The sequence below is a fragment of the Pleurodeles waltl genome, chromosome 2_2 (genome assembly GCF_031143425.1).
Source record: "Pleurodeles waltl isolate 20211129_DDA chromosome 2_2, aPleWal1.hap1.20221129, whole genome shotgun sequence".
NCBI lineage: Eukaryota > Metazoa > Chordata > Amphibia > Caudata > Salamandridae > Pleurodeles > Pleurodeles waltl.
Genome location: NC_090439.1, coordinates 576,691,849 through 576,713,206, shown reverse-complemented (window position 1 = coordinate 576,713,206; position 21,358 = coordinate 576,691,849). Strand labels below are relative to the sequence as shown.

General features: G+C 42.9%; 1 protein-coding gene across 2 annotated transcripts in view; it reads right to left on the bottom strand.

Moving 5' to 3' along the window:
• Nucleotides 1–14,138: 14,138 nt before the first annotated feature.
• Nucleotides 14,139–21,358, bottom strand: part of RNF125 (ring finger protein 125) — a 30,757-nt gene continuing 23,537 nt past the window's right edge. The window contains exons 5-6 of one of the 2 annotated variants that reach the window (XM_069220085.1): nt 20,888–20,992; nt 14,139–15,325 (exon numbers count right to left, since the gene is read on the bottom strand). In XM_069220085.1, coding sequence (XP_069076186.1) covers nt 15,221–15,325; nt 20,888–20,992 — 210 coding nt within the window. In that variant the 3' untranslated portion in view covers nt 14,139–15,220. The remainder of the gene's footprint in view (nt 15,326–20,887; nt 20,993–21,358) is intronic. The other variant, XM_069220086.1, reaches the window with a different exon arrangement.

The following is a 21,358-nucleotide window of genomic DNA, read 5'->3' as shown; positions in this document are numbered from 1 at the left end:
TGAAAGGCCCGGAGATTACTCCCCGGACTGCGGACATACTCTGAACAACTGATGCTGACCTACCACCAGGGCGGGACCCGCTGCCACAGAAGGAGAACAGGATTGAATATTGTGTGTCCCGCCGACAGCGGCTGGATATATCGCTTGAAATTATGTATCCTTGTTTCTCTGCTTTCAGAGTCAACTCCTGTATTTAGCCTGCGTGTAATTGGAGGTGACGCGCGGCAGGGGAGGGTTGGCTTGCTGCGCCCCGGGGATGCCCCACACAACTTGCAGGCTGAATCTGCAGAAGGATGCGAGCCCCTATAATGAGCCGCACCCGGATAGTATTATAGCTCCCCCGCAGGCATCCACACGGACACTGCCTAGGTCGCACCTCTCTGGGGTGTGCGTTTGTTTTTTTGTTGGTTCACAGTTGGGGTCGGGATCCAGTTGGGGAGGGAGGGAGCGTAATTACCAGTTTGTACACCGCAGGTCTGCGCATAACACAAGACACATAGATGGAGGTTGGGGAACGGGCTGTAGTGGCGATGGGGAGGGGGAGGACTGCTTGGACCCCATCAGGGACCAGACTGTTAGATGCACCACTACGAAACAAACATGGCCCAGCAAACAGCCCACAACGTAAGCAAATATATCATAGTCACCTGGAATGTCAGGGGTCTAGGGAACCACAGAAAAAGGTCCAGGGTGCATGCAAGACTCAAACGCCAGGGCACACACATTGCAATTTTACAAGAAACCCACCTACTGGACCCAGACTTACAAGAACTGCGGAATAGATGGGGAGGTCAGATCGTAGGCACATCTTATTCAACCTTTGCGAGGGGGGTCCTGATATGGATGGCAGGGAGTGTTCCATTTCTTCTAACATCATACAGGATAGACCAGGGAGGTAGATACGTGGTGGTGGAGGGTAAATTAGACGGAAAACAATTGTCACTCATAGGAGTATACGCCCCGAACACTGCGTTGCCTGTGTTCCTGAACACGCTCACCCCAGCTCTATTGACTAACCCTGCAGCACCTGCAATATGGGGTGGTGATTTCAATAATACGCCGGACCTGACATTGGATAGGTCAAGCCCCCCCACACATTCAGCGGCCAACAGACGCCCCGGGTGCCCACTGGTGACATGGGCCAGTGACATGGGTCTCTGCGATTTGTGGCGCATGAAGCACCCGCAGCGCAGAGAATACTCATTTTACTCAGTACCACACAAAGTATACACTAGGATAGATCTGCTATGGGGTACCCGAGACATTTGCACAGTAACCAACGGGATTGAATACTTAGCTAAGTCACTATCAGACCACTCACCGCTTAAAATAACTTTAGATTGGGGCAGGAGGCGACAAGCGATCCCAACCTGGAGATTACAAGTGGAAGCGTTGCAGGACCCTGCATTTAAAGACGCTTTGAGTACAGCGCTCAAGCAGTACTGGGAATTGAATGCTGGCACTACAAGCTTAAGAGCAGTAGAGTGGGACGCACATAAAGCAGTGACCCGCGGGCACTGCATTTCCACTACATGGGGGGTAAGACGCACACTCCATGCAGAGGTTACCAAACTGGAAAAGAAACTAAGAGCACTAGAAAACGCAGTGGCCCGCAGCGAAACACCATATACGTCATTAAAAGATGCGCGCGCAGAATACGCAGCTGCAGACGCCACACTACGCCTACATGACTACAAATATCACTTGACCAGATTACAAGCGGAAGGCGACAGATCGGGTAGGCTGCTCGCATGGCTCCTGCGGGAGGAACGGCAATGCCCCCCAATAGGGGCAATAGTGTTAGGCGTAGGCGCAATAGCAACCACACAGGATGAAATTAATGATGCGTTCAGGAAATACTACACACAGCTATACAGCACACGCACATCATGCACCCCCCAACAACTCGAGTCCTTTTTGGTGGAATCCTCTCTGCCCCAACTCACACAAAATGACAGGGAGACATTAGAGGCCCCCATCACACTAGGAGAACTAAATAAGGCTCTTGAACAACTACCTAGAAATAAAGCTCCAGGGGCAGACGGCCTGCCATCAGAATACTACTCCACTTTTGCAACACACCTGGTCGCACATCTCCTAAAAGTCATGGAAGAAGCAGAGATCAAGGGAAGTCTCCCCCCCACAATGAGAGAGGCAATGATAGTGGTCCTCCCGAAACAGGGGCGAGACCCCACTGACGTTAGGTCCTATAGACCCCTGTCTCTACTAAATCTAGATTGCAAACTACTTGGCAAAATACTAGCCAACAGGCTAGCTCCTCATATGCACACTTTAGTACACGAAGACCAGAATGGATTTATCCCAAAACGCAACACCTTTCTCAACATTCGTAGGCTACTAAGCATAATGGGCGATACCCCCCCGAGTGCATCTGAGGAAGCAGTGATCTCGCTAGACATCGAAAAAGCATTCGACACACTAGAATGGGACTTCCTGTTTGCCACCATGCAGCGAATGGGCATAGGCCCAAAATTTATAAGATGGGTACGCATACTGTACACCAACCCGCAGGCCAGGGTGAAGACAGGAGGAGTCATATCAGAGAGCTTCCCAATTAGCAGGGGAACAAGGCAGGGCTGTCCCCTTTCCCCCCTGTTGTTCGCCCTGGCGATGGAACCACTGGCCGCGCGTGTCCGTGCAAAAACAGAAGAATGGGGGGTGGTAAGGAACGGCACATCCCACGTCATATCATTGTATGCAGATGATGCTTTGATCTATATACGCAGTGTTGGGGAGGCACTGCCACCGGTGATGTCATTGCTACGCGAGTTTGGAGAGATATCGGGCTTGATAGTTAATTGGGGGAAATCCTGTATATTCCCACTGGTTGGCCGGTCCCCAGCGAGACGAGAGAACACTTCACCAGGCCCATTAAAATGGTGCTTCGACACATTCAAATATCTCGGGGTTAACGTCTATCACAGTGCTGAAGACCTCAGGGATGGCAACCTGGGGAGAGCGGTGACATCTATAAAGAGCTCATTGCGTTTCTGGAATAAATTACCGCTCTCACCATTGGGAAAAGTTGCCATAGCCAACATGCTAGTGCTGCCCAGGCTGCTATATCACTTCGCTGCCCTGCCGATCATAATTCCTAAAAGTTTCTTCAACAGTTTAAATTCTGCATTGGTGCAGCTGGTATGGGGTGATGGCAGAAGGCGAGTCGCACTCAACACACTATATCACCCAGTGGCGGCGGGTGGACTGGGAGCCCCTAACTTTGAGCTCTACTCTGCGGCAGCACAGCTGCAGTGGATCTCAAATTGGATTCATAACTCGGGGTCGGCGGAAGCTGCCTGGCTGGTAACCCGACTCCGGGGAGTCCCCCTGCTTGAGTGGCTCTCGAGCAAGCAAACTAAAAGCACATGCGCAAACCCATTGATGGCAGCAGCACATGCATACTGGAAGAAGTATATTCAAAAAGATGCCAAAAAAATTCCCTACTCACCTCTCATACCACTAGAACGAATCCCTGGATGGGTGACAACTGGTTCTCACCTATCCGCAACCTGGATAGAAGCGGGCATAAGCACGGTAGGAGAATGCTTCGAGGAAGGAAAACTAATGTCCTTCGAAGATATACAGGCCCTCACAGAGATCAGCCCAGGGCAATTTCTGACATACCACGCTATATGTCATGCAATTAGAGGTACATGGGGGCCCGGGGACGCTGAGCCAGACATCTCAATAAACCTACACCATATGCTGAGCTACGACACACGTGAAAAAGTAGTCTCAAATACATACAAACTACTAAATAAGCCCCCGGAGTCTAATCTGCAGAAAGCCCGAGAAAGGTGGAATGCCGTACTGCCTGACCCGATCACAGAGACAGAATGGTCAAAAGCCCTGAGCCACACACGCGAGGTCTCAAGGAACCCCAGATTCCGATACACACAATTTAATTACTTACATCAGACTTATTTAGCGCCAGCCAGAATTAAACGTATGTTCCCTGGATCGGACCCAACTTGCCCTAGATGTAAAACCCCAGCAGCACAGTTTTATCATATGGTCTGGGAGTGCCCGCAGGTAAGGGGGGAGTGGACCGCGCTGACCACTGCACTGTCGGAAATGACTGGCCTGGGCTTGGACGCGAACCCCAAATCCTGTCTACTTGGCCTCAGGACCAGAACAAAAAGGAGCAAATTTATGCACAGATTCGTAGACCTGGCTTATGCAATGTACAAAAGACTAATAGCCATGAACTGGAAGGCCTCTAAGGCCCCTGACCATGGTGCTTGGCTCGCTCTTACGCTTCGCTGGACACGTGCTGAATATCAGGTACTAACGAAACTGGCGCGAGGTGGTCCTCGACACTCGGGCTGTGAAACCTGGGGCACATTGGTCTCCAAACTAGAAACAAAGAATGACGAAAAACCTCCCTGAATAGCAGTCAGACGCGATAACATAGACAATTGTAGGTTTCACCCCGGTTGCAATACCACAGTAATCATGAGTAGCGCACACACCTGCCAATGGTGCCTAAGCACAGATATAAATACACTGCACCCCCAAATACACACTAGCCAATTAATACACACAGCCCATCGTCCCCAACTAGTAAACTCAGGGTCTTCAGAAGTTAAGTAGCCCCTTCCCCCGCCCCCCGCTCTCTCCCGTCCATCTTAGGGTTCGTCCTGAACTAGAACTCTTGCAGGCATCGAAACCTCCGCACGAAAGATAGTATCAAATGCGCGAACTAGCAATGCCTGTAAGTACAGACATAAAAGCGCGGATCTAGCGGTGTACGAAAGTTATTGGTTGTTTGTTAAATCTAATAAATAAGCGCCCAGCAAACTATTGTAACTGTAAACATCCTATCACTGCTGCTAAATGGATGCATCGAAATGTTTGATTTTATTGAAAATTTAATAAAAATGTTTAAAAAAAAAAAAGATTGTTTTGCCGCAAGCGGGTGAGAGATAGAGTATAGAGAAGTATAGAAAAGAGTGTGTCCATGTGAGTATAAGGAAATATATATATAACTATATACAAATAGAAACTGACTGAAATGGCCACAGGCTTCTGGGGAGGAGGGAGATAGCATGTGAATCTACAGCACTACAGGCCACGAACTGATGTCTACTGGTAACATTTTCTATTCAATGGCATGTGTGGCTGTAGATACACATGCTGTGCATAGGCTGTAAAGCAGTCCTCACAAACAAATGTGGTAGCTAGCTTGTGGGAATTGCAGTTGTTTGAAAAAGTGTGTTTAGGACAGTCTGTCCTACATTGGCTTGCTCACGAACCAGAACATCTACTCAGTAATGTATTGTAAACGTGTGAGGTGTAGACCAAGTAGCTGCTTTGTAAATGTTAGCTAAGGGGATGATCCCTAACAGTGCAATTGTGGTGCCCTTTTTTCTTGTGGAATGTGCTTCAGAAGTAAATGTTAATTGTCTTTTTGCTTTAGCGTAACATATTTGTACACACTTTACTACCCATCTAGGTATGCTATTTTTGTAATAGGATTTCCATTATGTGGTGCTGAAAAAGCCACAAAAAGCTGCTTAGTTTTCCTGAACTCTTTAGTTCTGTCAGTATAATACATGAGAGCTCTTTTAACATCTAATGTATGGAGTGCTCTTTCTGACATAAAGTCTGGTTGTGGAAAGAAAACTGGTAACTCAATAGTTTAATTAATGTGGAATTTTGAGACAGCTTTTGGTAGAAATTAAAGGTTTGTATGCAGGACTAGTTTATCCTTATGTATCTGAAGGAAAGGCTCTTCCAATGTCAAGGGAGTGTAGCTCACTAACACGTCTTAGAGATGTAATAGCAACTAAGAAAGCCACTTTGTAAGAAAGGAATTGTATAGGACAAGAGTGAAGAGGCTCAAATGGAGGGCAGGACCCATGAGCCTAGTGAGTACAATATTACGATTCCAGGCAGGCACTGGATGTAGTCTGGGTGGATTTATTATTTTAAGGTCTTCCATTAAAGCTTTAATGACTGGTATTTTGAATACTGAATTATGCTGTCTGTTTTGTAACTATGCTGCAATCGCAGCTATGTATAGCTGAATTGATGTGTAAGCAAGATTTGCTTTTTGCAGGTGAAGCAAATAACAAAGAATGTCTTGACTGATGGTGTTAATGGATCAATGTGTTCAGATTGAGAGTAACAGACAAAACATTTCCATTTTGTTGCATAGAAGGCTCTAGTTGTTAGCCTACATGTTTTAACATATCCAGACATCCTGCAGGTAACTGAACTCTATGACTTCAGGAGCCATATTGCAAGGTTGAGTGATTTGGGATCTGAGTACCTTATTTGTGGGAGATTTTGTGTGAGAAGATCCGGACTGTTGGGGAGTTTCTCATGAGGTACTAGTAAGAGATCTAGCAGACTTGTAAACCACGGTTGGCGAGCCCATGTAGGTGCTACTAGGATCATTTTGAGAGAGGTTTGTTTGAAAGGAATAAGTGGGAGAGGAGGAAAAGCGTAAGCAAATATCCCTGACCAGTTGATCCATAGGGCATTGCCTTTGGACTGGGATTGTGGGTACCTAGATGTGAAGTTTTGGCATTTTGAGTTTTCTGCTGTGGAGAATACATTGAGATGTTCCCCACTTTTGAAAGTATTTGTGAAGGACTACTGGGTGGAGTTCCCATTCATGGACTTGTTGATGAGTCCTGCTTAGCAGGTCTCAAAGTCATTATCTGTGCCTGGGAGATATTCTGCCAAAAGATGAATGTGGTAATGATGAGCCCACCTCCGGATTGTTTGTGCTAGCTGAGACAACTGGAGAGAGTGTGTGACCCCCTGTTTTTGTAAATAATACATTGTTGTAATTGTTGTAATGTTGTCTGTGCGGATCAAGACAGATTGTGCATAAAGTGAGGCATAAAAGCCTTTAGGGCAAGAAAGACTGCCTGAAATTCCAAAACAGTGATGTGCATGGTCTGGTGACTGGGGTCCCATGATTCCTGTACTGTGAGATTGTTGAGATGAGCTCCCCATCCTGCAAGGGAGGCATCTGAGGTCAGAACTACTTGGGAAACTGGGTTTTGAAAAGGCCATCCTCTGAGTAGGTTGTTGGGATTCCACCATAGGAGAGAGATGTAAGCTGGACGATCTACCAACACTAGATCCTGAAGATGGCCCAGAGCTTGTGACCATTGGTGAGAGAGACATTGTTGTAGGGGACGCACATTGCATCTGGCATGAGGGACGATGGCAATGCAGGATACCATCATACCTAGGAGTGGCATCAATGTTTTGACTGTGTAGATTTGATTGACTTGTATTGAAGAGATTATTTGTTGAAAATTGTGAACGTGAACTGGATTGGGGTAAGCAAGGCCCAATTGTATGTTGAGTATAGCCACCAGATATGGTTGAATCTGCAGGGGCTGTAAGTGTGATTTTATGAAGTTTATTGTAAACCCTCATTTGTGAAGAAGGTTTACTGTGATTTGAGTGTGAGACTGGGGACATTGACTTAAAGTGTTGGTTTTGATTAGTCAATCTTCCAAGTAAAATAATATGTGGATATGTTGCCCTATTAGATGTACAGCAACTACAGTTAGACTCTTGGTGAATACTCTGGGAGCGGTTGTGACTTAGAAAGGTAGAACCTTGTCCTGCCACTACACACCTTAGATATTTGCAGTGTACAGGATGAATTGGAATATGAAATTAGGTGTCTTTCAGATCTAGAGCGGTCATGAGGTCGCCTTTTTGTAGTAATGGAATCACATCCTGAAGTGTGACCATGTGAAAATGTTCTGAGATAATATATTGATTTAGGGGTCTGAGATCTAAAAGAGGCCTGAGAGTGCTGTCCTGTTTGGAAACGAGATAGTAGAATGAGTACATTCCTGTTCCTTGGTATTGTATAGGAACTTTTTCTATAGCTTGTTGTGACAGTAGAGATTGAACCTTTTTGTTTAAAAGAGCAAGATGATCTGTTGTCATCTTGTGTTTGTGAGGTGGAATATTTGGGGGTGTTAATGTCAGTTCTAGACAATAGCCATGTTGGATAATGGATAGGGCCCATAGGTCCGATGTTATGTCTATCCACTGTTGGTGGTGAAATTGAAGACGCCCCCGCCACTGGAGTAGAATGAGGAGGGGGAATGTGGAGGTAGTCAATGTTTGGCTGTGGAGGGTGAACCACAAGTGTTGGTGGTTTTTCCCCTAACCGTTACTCTATAAGTTTCTCTGAAAAAACCTCTGGAGTATGAGGAAGAGGCTTGACGCTGCTGCAAAATTGAGTGATCAGAGAACATTGTTGCTTTATAGTCACCCATGTATAATGAGCAGCAAACAAAAACCCTGTTTGGTTGGTTTTGTAAGGCACCCATGGCTTTAGCAGTGTTGGTCTCTTTTTTTAGTTTTTCTAAGATGAAGTCAACCTGGGATCCAAGTAGGTGCTCCTCATTGAAGGGCATATTCAGGACAGCTTGTTGGACTTCTGGTTTGAAACCAGAGCATCTTAACTAGGCATGTCTCCTAAGAAGTATACTGGTATTGACCCCTCATGCAGCTGTGTCAGCCACATCTAGTGCACATCCAATTGAATTATTCGCAATTGTCTGACCTTCAGACACAATCTGCTGTGCACCTTTACGGTGTTCTTCTGGGAGATGCTGAAGGATTTTTTCATTTCGTCCCAGTGTGCCCTATCATATCTAGCAAGTAGTGCCTGGGAGTTAGCAATACGCCTATGATTGGCCGCTTGTGCAGCAACCCTTTATCCTGCTGCATCAGGTTTTCGACTCTCTTTATCTGGAGGAGGAGAATCTCCAGTAGCCTAGTTACTTTTTTCCCAAAAATTGGTGGTATCAATGGAATCTGGTGGCACTTGGGACCAGATGTATATTGGGTCAGATGGGGCAGCTTTATATTATTTATCTACCTGTGGTGTAATGATACAGGAGTGCACAGGGTCTTTAAACATGTACTGGACATGTCTAAGCATTCCTGGCAACATAGGGAGGAACTGTATGTCCTTGTGTGTTGAAGTGAGGGTATCAAATAAAAAGTCTTCCTCTATTTGTTTTTTATGTAATTGCATATTGTGATATGCAGCAGCCCTCGCTATTACTTGTTGATAGCCAGTGGTGTCTTCTGGAGGTGAGGGGTGGGCAGGATAGAGATCTGTATCCATAATAGGGTCCTTATCATAAGTATCCCAAGGGTCAAGGTCTTGTGGAGTTTCCTCTAGTCCTTCCCTCCCATATACAGATGAACCTTGTGGTGTGTAATCCCCACCCACTTGAGAGCTAGGTGAGTAAGGTGGAAGAGAGAGAGGAGGTAGTGATGGAAGAGGCGGTGTAAGCTCTTGTAAAGGAACGGCTGGTGCAGTGGTAGAAGCCTTTTCCTTATGTGGCTTTTTTGGTGGTGGTGAGGTTTCGAGAGACTCCTGAAAAGAAAGCTTCTTCTTCACATGAATGGTGGGAGACGCCACAATTCTGCTTTTGTCTTTTTCAATTTGCATTTTCCGCTGCTTAGCATCCATAGTCTCTAGAATTAGTTCAATTGGAGACAAAGAAGAATGGGCCTGAGTCGGCTTGCTTTGGCGCCGAAATGTTATGTCGGTGTACAACCTTCAATCCCGAAGGGGCAGATGGTGTACTTTCATTTGGTGCGAAACTTTCAGTGCAGAAGTTGATGGCACCGAAGTGACTGGTGCAGACGTTTTCAGTTCTGAACCTTTGGATTGTTTTGGTCGGACCGAAGAAATAGAGGTCGATTGTGAAAACTGATCTTCAGTCTTTCTGTATTTCGGAGCTGAGGGCCGGGGACTCAAATCAAGTTTCCATGACCTTCCATGGTCCGAAGGCAGTGGTGGTCCGGTGACCTCTGTTGTGAATCTTCTAAATGTCTTTGTGGAAGGAGCAGGGGCAGGTATCTTACTCACAACTTGCGCCAAAGTGATGTCCTGGCTTTTGATGTCGGATTGCACATCAGAATCAATCTTCAACCAAGAATGCCCCTTGTTGCTCTAACTCATCTTGTGCATGTTCATCCCGGACAATATCCAGGCTGCTGTTTTGCATTGAGTGTGTCATTTCCAGCCTGCAAGCTCTTTTGAGTGTTTTCTTGGACCAAAACAATCGACACACTTTGCAGGCGGCCTCTTTATGGTCGGGAGAAAGGCAGAGATTACAAATTTGATAGTGATCTGTGTCTGGAAATTTAACATGGCACCAAGGACAAAATCTAAACTGCGTCCGTTCAATTACGGAGCCATATTTTTCAGTGCCACGTAGAAATAGTCCTGGAGCCGGGCGAGGCCCACCATGAAGGGTACATGTTTTAAATTCAACCCGAGTCGATGTATATCATGACTAAGAAAAGTGATTGAAATTCAATAACATTGATGGAAAGTAAAGACAGAAAGAGAATTTCAAACCAAAGTGAGTGAATACCGAGCAAGCAGAAACACGTCCGAACCTAACGGCAGAGGGAAAAAAATCTAACAAAGAACTCAATGCACATGCACAATAGCACAGAGAAGGAGGAACCACTCAATTCCGTGGCTCAAAAACCCTTCTTAAAGAAAAACAAGCTGCAGCACTCCGAGCCCAACACTAAATGGCAGGATAATGCACAGCCACACAAGCCATCAAACTTACTTGTTGTCACAGACTCTCTGGTATGTCAATTCTTGAACGATGTAAGACAATACCTTCTTGACAAACAGACAGTGCATCTTTTACATTCTTGAACTTCTGATATACGCTGTCATGTGTGAGAGGTCATGTGGTATTTCCAGGACTGATGTGCAATAAGGTCCTTCAGTATCAACATGTCACGGTCTTTGCTCATTTAAGTAATAATTTGCCGCAAAGAAATAGCAGCAGGGGTGTTTGACTTTTCATTAAATTAGTGTAGGCTCCAGCCACTTTGGAAGGGGTACCATGACACTGTAGTGGCACTTGTGAGTCAGCAGGTTTTTTGAACTTTCCCTGGTCAGTGCAAGCTAGTGTAGTCATATTGCTTTAGTCGCAAACCCCAATGTTCAATTCTGGGAGGCAGCTTGGCTTTTGGATTGCCAAAGATGGTAAGCAATTCTTGAAGATCAGTAACAAGAGTGAAAGGTTTTTCATATAAGAATCCGTGGAAATGTTTACAAGCCCACACAACTTTTTAACTGTCTTTTTCATGTTGTTAATGAGCAAGTTCAGTTTGTGACAACCTTCTGCTTGCATATGCCACAATATGCCTTTGAGCATTTCGGTGTCCATTGTATTGGGCAAGCATCGCGCCTGACCCGACGGGGCTTGCATCAACAACCTCTGTATGTAGCTTTGGATCAAAGTAGGCCATTTCAGTGTCGTTCTCAATTGCATGTTTGATTTCATTAAAACTTTGTTCACATTTGTGTGACCAGTAAAATGGAACATTTATTTTTGTTAAGTCTATCAGGGGAGCACCGACTGTGGCAAAGTCATGTATGTATCTGCAACAGTAACTGGTCATGCCAAGGAATGAACATAACATGGTAACATCTTGGTGGCTGACAAGGATGTACTTTAGCTGGATCCGGCGTCATACCCCTGTCAGAAAAGATATGGCCTAAGAATTTCAGTTTTGTTCTATGGAACTCACACTTCTCTGCATTCAAGGTCAGATTTGCATCAGCACGTAGTCAACAAACTTGTGTAAGGGCTTTATCATGGTTTTTTTTGTGTGGCCCTAAAGACTAATATGTCATCACTGTAGTTGAAAGCATTTGTGACTGGTTTATACGTCAAATCACATCTTGAAAAAGTTCTGCAGCTGCTGACACATTGATGATATCTTTTGTTCAGATCAAGGAGAGAGAAGACTTTGGCACCATTTAACTGTGTGACCATGTCTGCAATATGTGGACCAAGATGTTCTTCTCCTTCAATTGCCTTGTTAGCTTGATGCTTATTAACACTGATGTGTACAGCTCATTCACTTCCCTTTTTGGGTACTACCACTATGGGTGAATGAATGGTTTAGCTCCTTCTCAACAGCTTCTTGTAAATTAAATGTAATCCATTTATGACTTTGAGCATCAGGACGAACGTCCCCATTAATATGCAGTTTCACTTTTATGGTCTTAAGCATTCCCAATCCAAGAAACAATTAAGGGAATTGACTTATTATTTTGTGATTAGCTTTGATGTTGTAGTTCACAGATCTCAGTCCGATCCTCAGTATTGAAACTGGTTAAACAGGCTTTTGATGCAGTACTTTGAAGTACGTGAATCAGTGCTTGTATCCTTGTCTGTCTTTTTGTGCTTTATGGTGGCTACGAATGAACCCAGACTCTTTAATGGCATTGATGCAGCCCATGTATGTACTTTGGTCTTCAACGGTGTGAAATGGGGCCAGAGAGATAGCTCATTGTATTTCTCCTCAGGTGTGTTTTTGGATGCACCACTGTCAATAATCGAAGATATGGATCCGCCGTTTATCTTTAGTGTAATTTTCGGACAATGTTTGAATGACTTTTGTGATTTTTTTCGTCAACTTTTTTTCAACTCGTATTTTTTATTGCATGTGGCCAATCCAACATGAAGTAAACATTGACATTGCACATCCATCTTCCTCACTGTCACTAGACTCTGAAACTAAAGACTCTTGGACGAAGATTTAGATGACGATGAGCTTTGTTCAGTGTTGATTTGCCTCAGCTGATGTTGCCACTTGGCCTTGTGGACTTGAGTAAAATGCCGCTTCTGGAACGATGGGGCCTCTATTTTGTGTTTGACATGACACACTTAGTTTTTCCTTCGCCTTGCAAACCATTACAAAATGGTTCTCCTTTCCGCAGCCCTTGCATATTTGTCCAATGGTGGGACATTTACCTTCATGTGGAAATGAAAATCCACACCTGAAGTAGTTTCTTTTTCTTTGGAGACATCACCTTGTGTTCTTCGGCCTTATGCTTTTGCTTACTTTTCATGTTCATGACTGACACACTGTGGGCACCTCCAGCCTTCATGTCAGCAGCCTTTTGATCTGAACTCTCCTCAACTCTGGCAGCCATGAGTACACCCTCCAGACTAGGTGTTCCTCTAAGCATTCTTCGCCTGAATGAATCTGACAAACATCCATCTATAACTTTGCAATGCATTGCTTCTTCATCATTGAAATAATTGAACTTACAATGTTTGATGAGTGAATCAATTCTCTCAACAAATTTGCCCCTTGTTTCACCAGCTCTTTGTCTTTCGTGACTGAAAATATAACTTTCGTAATCAACATTCGGCATTGGATTGAACTTGACATTTAGCGCTTCTTTGATTTGACAGTATGATACATCAGCATGTGGTATTTTCTTTATTACATTTTTTACTCCTCCGGCAAGATTCGTGAGTTGTTTGACAATCTTATTGTTATCGGTTTCTTCCAGTGTATTGATGAAATCCTAAACATTTTCTATCCATGCAGTGCACCTGTCACCAATTTTTTTGTTTTTTGGTGGTATCAAATCGAAGGGGTGGTTTTAAGAAGGAAGCAGCATTATAACCATTTGGGCAACTTATTGGTGTTGAAAGCAGGGTTCTCTCCAGCACTGTCCGTTTGTATTGGCACCTTCACCACGCACTAGCTGCGTGCTACCACCTGGGTCATCATGTCTGCTCTCTTGCTGTGAAGCACTATCTTTTTCTTTAGCGGTGAGTAGCAGCTTTGTTTCTTGCCTGGGTTCCTAATCCTTCTCGCCTCTTTGCTTTGTATGTTATGTACCTGGTTTTCACTGCCTTGAGCATTTATTTGTATGGGGCTATCACTACTTTTAGTGCTTCTTTGCACTCAGCTATCGCTGCCTCTAGCACATTTTCTGTACCTGGTGATCGCTGCGTTTTGCGTTATCGTTCCTTATATCTTATAGCTCTGTGTTGCTTTGCATTGCTGTATCTCTTTCAGGGCCTGACCAGCAGGTTCCTGGCCAATGTCACACAAATTTCTCTGTAGGACCTTCATCTTCTTAGAAAGCTTGTCACTGGAGTGGCACTTTGACTCCACATATGCCAAACAAGGATGTTCACTTCGACTGAGACCACAGCAAGCTTGCTGGGAGAGTAATGTTGGTTCTTTGAGTTATGTATTCCCTACTTTGTTGCTAGCTGTAGAATCCTCCCCAGCCTGGGTACTCATAAATGAACACCCCGCACACTGAGCTTGGTCTTACATGTCTTTATTCCTCTGCCATGAACATGAAATATATTCAACACACCTTACCACTTACATCACAATTTTAAGGAGCCCATCAGGAACCAAAAGGGTCCCTTCATTACTAACTCACAAGACACTACAGAATTGATCAAAAGTGATTTGTGCATATTTTATTTATATTCTCTGCGGGCCACGGTCCTGCGTATGTGCTATGTACCTTGCACACCCAAGTGGGATTTATGTGAAAGCGACTCAGTAAAATTATTGGCCTGACTGTGATAGGAAAGTAAATAATGACAGAACTATTCTGAAATATGAAAGCATGTTGACTGTCTTGTTTATTCACAGCACACGTTATTCCACTTGGAATTTTTACAATATTTTTACTGCTAAAAGAAGAACAAAGTATTAAAAATACTTTGCATTGTACTGAGCACCTTATCTGAGTCATCATTTGGTATAATGGCACTTCAGTGTTATTCTCCTACATACAAATAAGATCTGTTGAAGTGACCTGCAGGTTCACAGTAAAATATTTAATAAGAGGACTACTGGTTAAATCAGGCATTTTAGATACAATGATTTTATTTTGACACTCTTTAGTATGAAAAACATTTCCATCATAGTTTTAAAACATTAGTTAAAAAAATGCAACTGTACACAGGGTTATTTAGATTAAAAAACAAAGCAAAGGTTCAGCAGCAACAAGTACATTTTTGACGGTAAAAATCACTCTTCTATTCTCTTAGGTCTACTTTGATTTATTCAGTGTTTTTCTATTCTATGAAACATGCATGTATTACTGAAATACAAAGTCTGTTACAAAAGTAATTGTAAAAAACAGTGGTGCTTGAATCCTTTCCTCCTGGGTATGTTCATGATGTATTGGGCAGGCAGTGACTGGGTTGCCCTCCTACACTTTTGTATTGCACTGGTATCAGAAGGAACAGGATGCAGATGTTCAGGATGAACCATAGAGCAGAAGCTAAGTTAATTAAAAAAGGATCTAAGCTCTTGTTCCTGTTTCATGAAAAACGTGCATGCTTCTAAAAGTCCAGAGTATGGTTGTAACCCCGGCATTTCACCTTCACTCGGTTTGGCCAGAGTAGGGTCTGTTTGTATGTCTTGCGTATTGTAGCAGCGAAAGATCAAGAACCCTTTCAATCAGTGCTTCCTCCACTATGCTAATATCCTGAAGCAGACAGAAAATAGAAACATGGTTAAATAAAGCAAGACATTAATACCTGCTCAAAAAAGGTTGTAAAAATCATGCAAATAGTACAACATGCTGCGCTGTTAGCCCTAGCTGTAAAAAGGGGGCGACAAAGGCTGTCTGGTTTATGGTGTTTACTGCCTCCTCACATGGACAATTACATAGATGAGGGACATCTGTGATTTCAAAGCACTAAATTTGAAGGTATTAAACTAATTTCAAATCAAATCTCTGAGATAACATTTCAGTATTGTTTCTACTCCTTTGTACAGCAGCTGAGTAAGGGATAAAAGTCATGCTGGAGGCTCTAAACATTGTTTTACTTTGAATCTATTGCAAAAATAGAAATACATGGAAAACATAGATCACATTAGTGTAATCTTAATATGTTAACCATTTTTATATTTAACACTGTTTCCGTAACTGACATCTACTGGGCTTCCACCAAATCCATGTTTGCTATCTGTCAGCAGTTTTCCTCCATTCTTTGGTGAAGAGAACCACATCCTGACTGAACTGAAAGCCAGAAGAGCAGCTATAAGGGGTAACACTGACAAGGAAGAAGCATTCACCCACCAATTAACACTCTCATACTCATCCTACTAGCCCCACAACTCCACAAAACCAAACGTGACTCTGTCTAAAAAAGACTGATTGATTCACAACTGAACTGTGTTCTATGTTTTGTAACCCCACATTAGTGCTACAAAACCATACAACTAAGTGTGATTAACAAACTGCACTTCTGTAATAACTTACACTTCTGAGTAAGTTTACTTCTTTCCAGTATTCACAAACTGCACTCTGGTAGTAACTTACACTTTTGTGGTTACTTACACTTTTGTAGTAACTTATACTTTTGTAGCAAGTGTCTACCTTCGTTATTTCCTAAGGGAGGGTGTTGCAGTACCACTTGTTTGCCATATGTAGTGCTGGACTTACTACAAAAGTGTAAATTACAACTAAAATGTAAGTTATTACAAAAATGGAATTTGTGAATACCGAAAAGTAGTAAACTTACCCAAAAGTGTAAATTACCTTTGTGAATCATGCCCTTAGTGTTTGGAAAGGCATAACACAGACTACTGATATGCGTTGCAGGATGACAGATTATGTATTATATATACCAGTGCTAATTAAAAGAAGCAACAGTTGTGCTTTTAGATCTTCTGCCATTGCCCTAAAGGATCTCACAAGAGTTGTCCTGTCAACAGATCAGATCTTAAGTGACTGGTGTGATCTCTATCCAGCTAGTTCAATAATATGCTGCTTGCACAGCTAAGGCTTGAATCCTGTATCCTCTTTTGAGCACAGCTTGCTAATGCTGAGCTTCTCAGAGGTTTGACAAGCCGACAATAAACCAATAAGCATGAGGCACAAAATGATAGATAAGGATGCTGTTGTCCTGCTATTAAAACACATATGCAAATGTTGTCTCACTGGTTATGAAAAACAGAAAATGTTCTATTTCCTAAAACCTGCCAATTATCAACTGCATAAGATAATTACAGGTGTGCTTGTCACATTTCTCACATTTTCTGCATAACCATTCAGTCAAGGCCTATCCTACAATGTATAGATTGGTTTTGCTATAATCTTTCTAAACAACAGTTCTACAAGTAAAAAGCACTGAGCTCGTGCAGCTTCTCCTGCATCAAAAGAAAAAAGCAGCTACTTTTTGTTATTTCTGCATTTGTAACAAAGATTAAATGATGGAAGCTATTATTCTCCTGCACTACGAAATGGCAAACAAGACTACCACAAAAGTATGCCCAGGGAAAACCTAATACTCGGACAGCTAAGTAATTAATATGCTCAAACTAATAATCTACTTGGGAGTTAGCCACAAGCATTGAACACAAGTCCATCCTTATTGGATACATATATTAGATAAACTCTATCTTTCTGTAAATTGGTATCACTATTGCTATTGCTTGCTTTATAAATTAAACCTGGTTAGCATTTTGCTTGATTGAAATCAGTAATACTCTACTGGGGTCGGTACTTGTTGGCTTTCTTGTGCTCCATTCCTCTCTTCATCTGCCTCTAGTTGTTAACTTCATACACTACACTGATCTCTTGATTCACCTGGGTACCAAGTTTGCACCCTTGTTACATGAAATCTGCACACACTTCTACATGTTTTACTCTTCTTTCCTCTTTGCTTGCATGTCTTGCTTTACTGCATTCTCATTTAATGCCATTCGTTAATTAGTCCTACTATTGAAGCAGGTTTCTACAATTTCTTATGGGATGCTTCTCAAGCTTCACTTTGGTCATACTGCACTCACAAACACAGGCTAACACATCCTGCTTCACTCCTCTCCTACCTAACACTACATGCTACTCCAAAAACTCTTCTTACATAGTGCTTCCTTGTAAAACTGCACCTCTAAAATGGGTGTCATGTCTACCGAATCAATTCTGTCAGCCGCCTAAAGGTATGGCCAAAACAATTTTAATGGTCTTTTCATCATAAATAACTAAAATAGGTTTTCAATGGCTGTAACAAAATAGCCTTTTATGGGGTGTACAAAACCAATGTAATTCACTCCTGCTCACAATGTTCACCATTTCGCATTCAGATCTCCTATGTACTACTGAAAAACTCTTCAAAATAAATATCATTTTTAACCCCGTCATCTTCCAGTAAAAGTAATTCACCTCAGTTGAAAGGCAGCAACCCTTTCAGTCCTGAATTCTTCCTTATTATTTTCTTTCTTTTGATACTCTAGCTCTAATTTCTATCAAATGTCACTATTATAATGTGTATCCCACATCAACAGCCCTGAACTGTTCTGTCAGACATCATCAATATTCTTCTTCTCCCACTAAAGAAGAAATATACTCATACTTTGTCTTCAGTTCATAAAACACTTCACTCTCACACTTCACCACTACCAATTATTTGCTCTTGAAACACTGTACTCTTCCATTCACTACCTCCAAACCATTTCTCCTTTAAGCCCTTCCACCAGCTTCTGGACACTGGACACCTAGCTGAAACTGCTCTTAACATTACTTACTCTAGGTTTTAAAACTTTGCTCCATCTACACCAGTGGTCTTCAAACTTTTTAATACCGCACCCCACCCCCAGTGAAACAAAATCATCAGCCCCCCCATACGTAATGTTCACAATTATAAAATCATTCGGTGCCCCTCATATGTACTTCTCACAGTTATTCTATGAAATTGTCAATGTTTAAATATGTCCACACTTATTAAAACATTGAAGTTACATTGTTACGCTCTTAAAAATACATTAAAAAACATGATGCCGAGCATACTATTCTGGACAGGCAGGCCTTACTAATGTGTAAAAATATCCACAGCATGATTATCAGAAGTGGGGGTTTTGAAAAGTATTTGGAGTTGCTTCTTTTTTTACATGTACACCCAGCTTGGATATAAATGACAAAACTTGTTAGTAATAGCCCATTACAGAGCAGTTTGCTGCTGCTCATTTTTTTCAGCTCAAAACAAAGCCTAATGGCATAATGCTTCTTTTGGTCACACCCTGGTACCCACCTTTGGATCACTTGGGGACCCTCTAGGGTGGTCCGCCCCCCAGTTTGAAGACCCCTGTTCTTTTTCAGGCAAACTTAGACCTTTAGCAAAGATGCCCATCATATACACCTGAACTCAAATTTTGCATCCCTTTATCTGCCAATATGCATAGCTGTGTGAACTGTTGAGTGACTATGGAAAAAAACATTCTTCCATGAAAGAATCTATTAAATGTAACGTGCAAACACTATCAACACTTAATAAAGCTGCCATTTTCAATTCCTGCTACAGTCTTACCTAGGCCATCATAGTACTCTTGATTACAACCAAATCCCATACCAAGAATTTTAAAAGTTAGATTGATATTATTCCACAGCATACTTTTACTGTCAATTCACTACCAACTCCCCACCTCAGTGGATTTCTGTCTAGCCTCTATCTCTGAAAGATATTTTTCATCCACAGTCAACCTCAAAGCTGCATTGGAAAACTTCAGCTCTCTAGCCACCTTATCATGAGTCATCTGATGTATTTTCGAACACTAAAACACTGCTTATCCTGGATACCTCAACATTTGTGCAGATCATACACCATTAAAAAATAACAATACTCCTGTTCACCCTTTCAAGAGGCATCCATCCTTCCTGAATTTGTGACAGCCATCTTACTACAGGATCCCAAGGGCGAGTTAATGATGTCATTGGATGTTTCTGCAACTTTTTTCAGCAGTGCACCACCCATCTTCACCTACTGATATGTATACCCGGACCACCAGGGGGACCACCATCACCGCCAGGATCATTAATCCCAACAGGTTGGTGGCTGTCAAAGTCGTGGTCAGCCACAGTGGCGCTGAGTTCAGCACCGGCGTGCTTAGCACAACTTCCCTTTCCAGTAGCCTTTTCATGGAGGGGTCCCCACCATGAAAAGGCTGGTGGAAAGGCAGTGCTGGTTCCCCGCTGCCCAACACCCTCAGAATGCACCCTGTCTACTACTGCAGCCAATGCGCATTCCTAGGGTGCGGGGGGCACCCTCTGTGCAACAGCATTGGCCTCGGATCCTTTAGAGTCGAGGCCAATGCTGCTGCACTGTTTCCACCGGGCTGACTGGTGGAAACCTCCTAACATATAAGTTTTTCACCGGTCAGCCTGTGGAAACATTGTAATAGAGCCCAGGGATGTGGAGGGGGTGGAGGGAGACCTTCAGCCATACTCGTAATGAGGCCTTAAGTTCTATGGTGGCACCTCCTTATGATATCAACAGCTGTATTTTAGAGTTATTTTAGTTTTGGTTTTAGCATCTCATGTATACTAATGATAATCATCTCTTCATCAGTAAAACACTGAATCCCAGCAACAGCCATGTCACTGCGATATAAGGGAAGTTCACCTAGAGCTGAACATTTTTTTTAACTAAACAGATCATGTTCTTCAAGGGCAGTTGCATAACTTCCTCTCCCTTGTCTATTTCACATCAAAACAATGCTCTTCATGACTTCCAAATTCACAACTATTGCTATTCTTTCTTGCTCCATTAAACCCTAGAAGTTACCTTGTCAGTGCATCTTGTCCCTTCACAATTTGCCTAGGAACATCTCCCAACTCCCAAGTATTAGCTCAAATTCCTTTTACTGTATTTAAGTCTCTGGTGCTTACCCACTTAACCTCCCTTTCACTTGGTGATTTCTATTATGTTTACCTTCTACCACATCTAAAGGCTGGTTTTAAATGTAAAATACTTGTATCTATTCTTTCAGTCAAACTGTTTTTTTATAGACTCAGAAACTTCAAAGCTTAGGTAAACGTGCTTTGGAAACAGTAATACTAGTATGTACAGTATTTTTGTTGGAAAGTTATTGCCCATGTTGGTCCCGGCGAATTTGTAGATAATTTGAATCTGTGCCTAAACATGGTCATTCTTTTGTTTTAGACTGTGGAACTACAAAACAGTTGCAGCCATCATTGACCTTTCGTTCCTGAAATGAATGTATTGGTTAATACAGTCATAGACAAATGGTCAGGATGCACACTCACTATGTAATCCTCATAATAAAGTGAATGTCTGTCGTGCAGGTGCTTGGCCAAGGTGCTCATGTAGCTTGGATCTCCACCCGGTATTAATTGGCAAATTGGACAAACCTGAAAACAATGTTAAGATTAAAGTAGGTACAGCGTTCTCAATAAAGATACGGGACAATCCTGTACAATTTTCTATATTATGGAACCATATACACAGATGTCACACTCATGCAAAGGTGCAGAAAGAATTAATAAGGGGGGGCTACGGTGCACCTCAACAATGCTGTTTCCTTTATTTGCAACACTTCAAAAGAGACAGTCGTTTTACAGTGCACAGGGGAGAGACCAGGTCAGTTACAAATTACAGGCTCAGGGGGACCCACTATTGCTCAGACATCCACCTGAGTGCTCCATCTACCAAAGATTCTACCAGTGGAACTGGAGGAGTGAGCAAGAGTCCACTGAAGACTCTCACCCCACAAGATG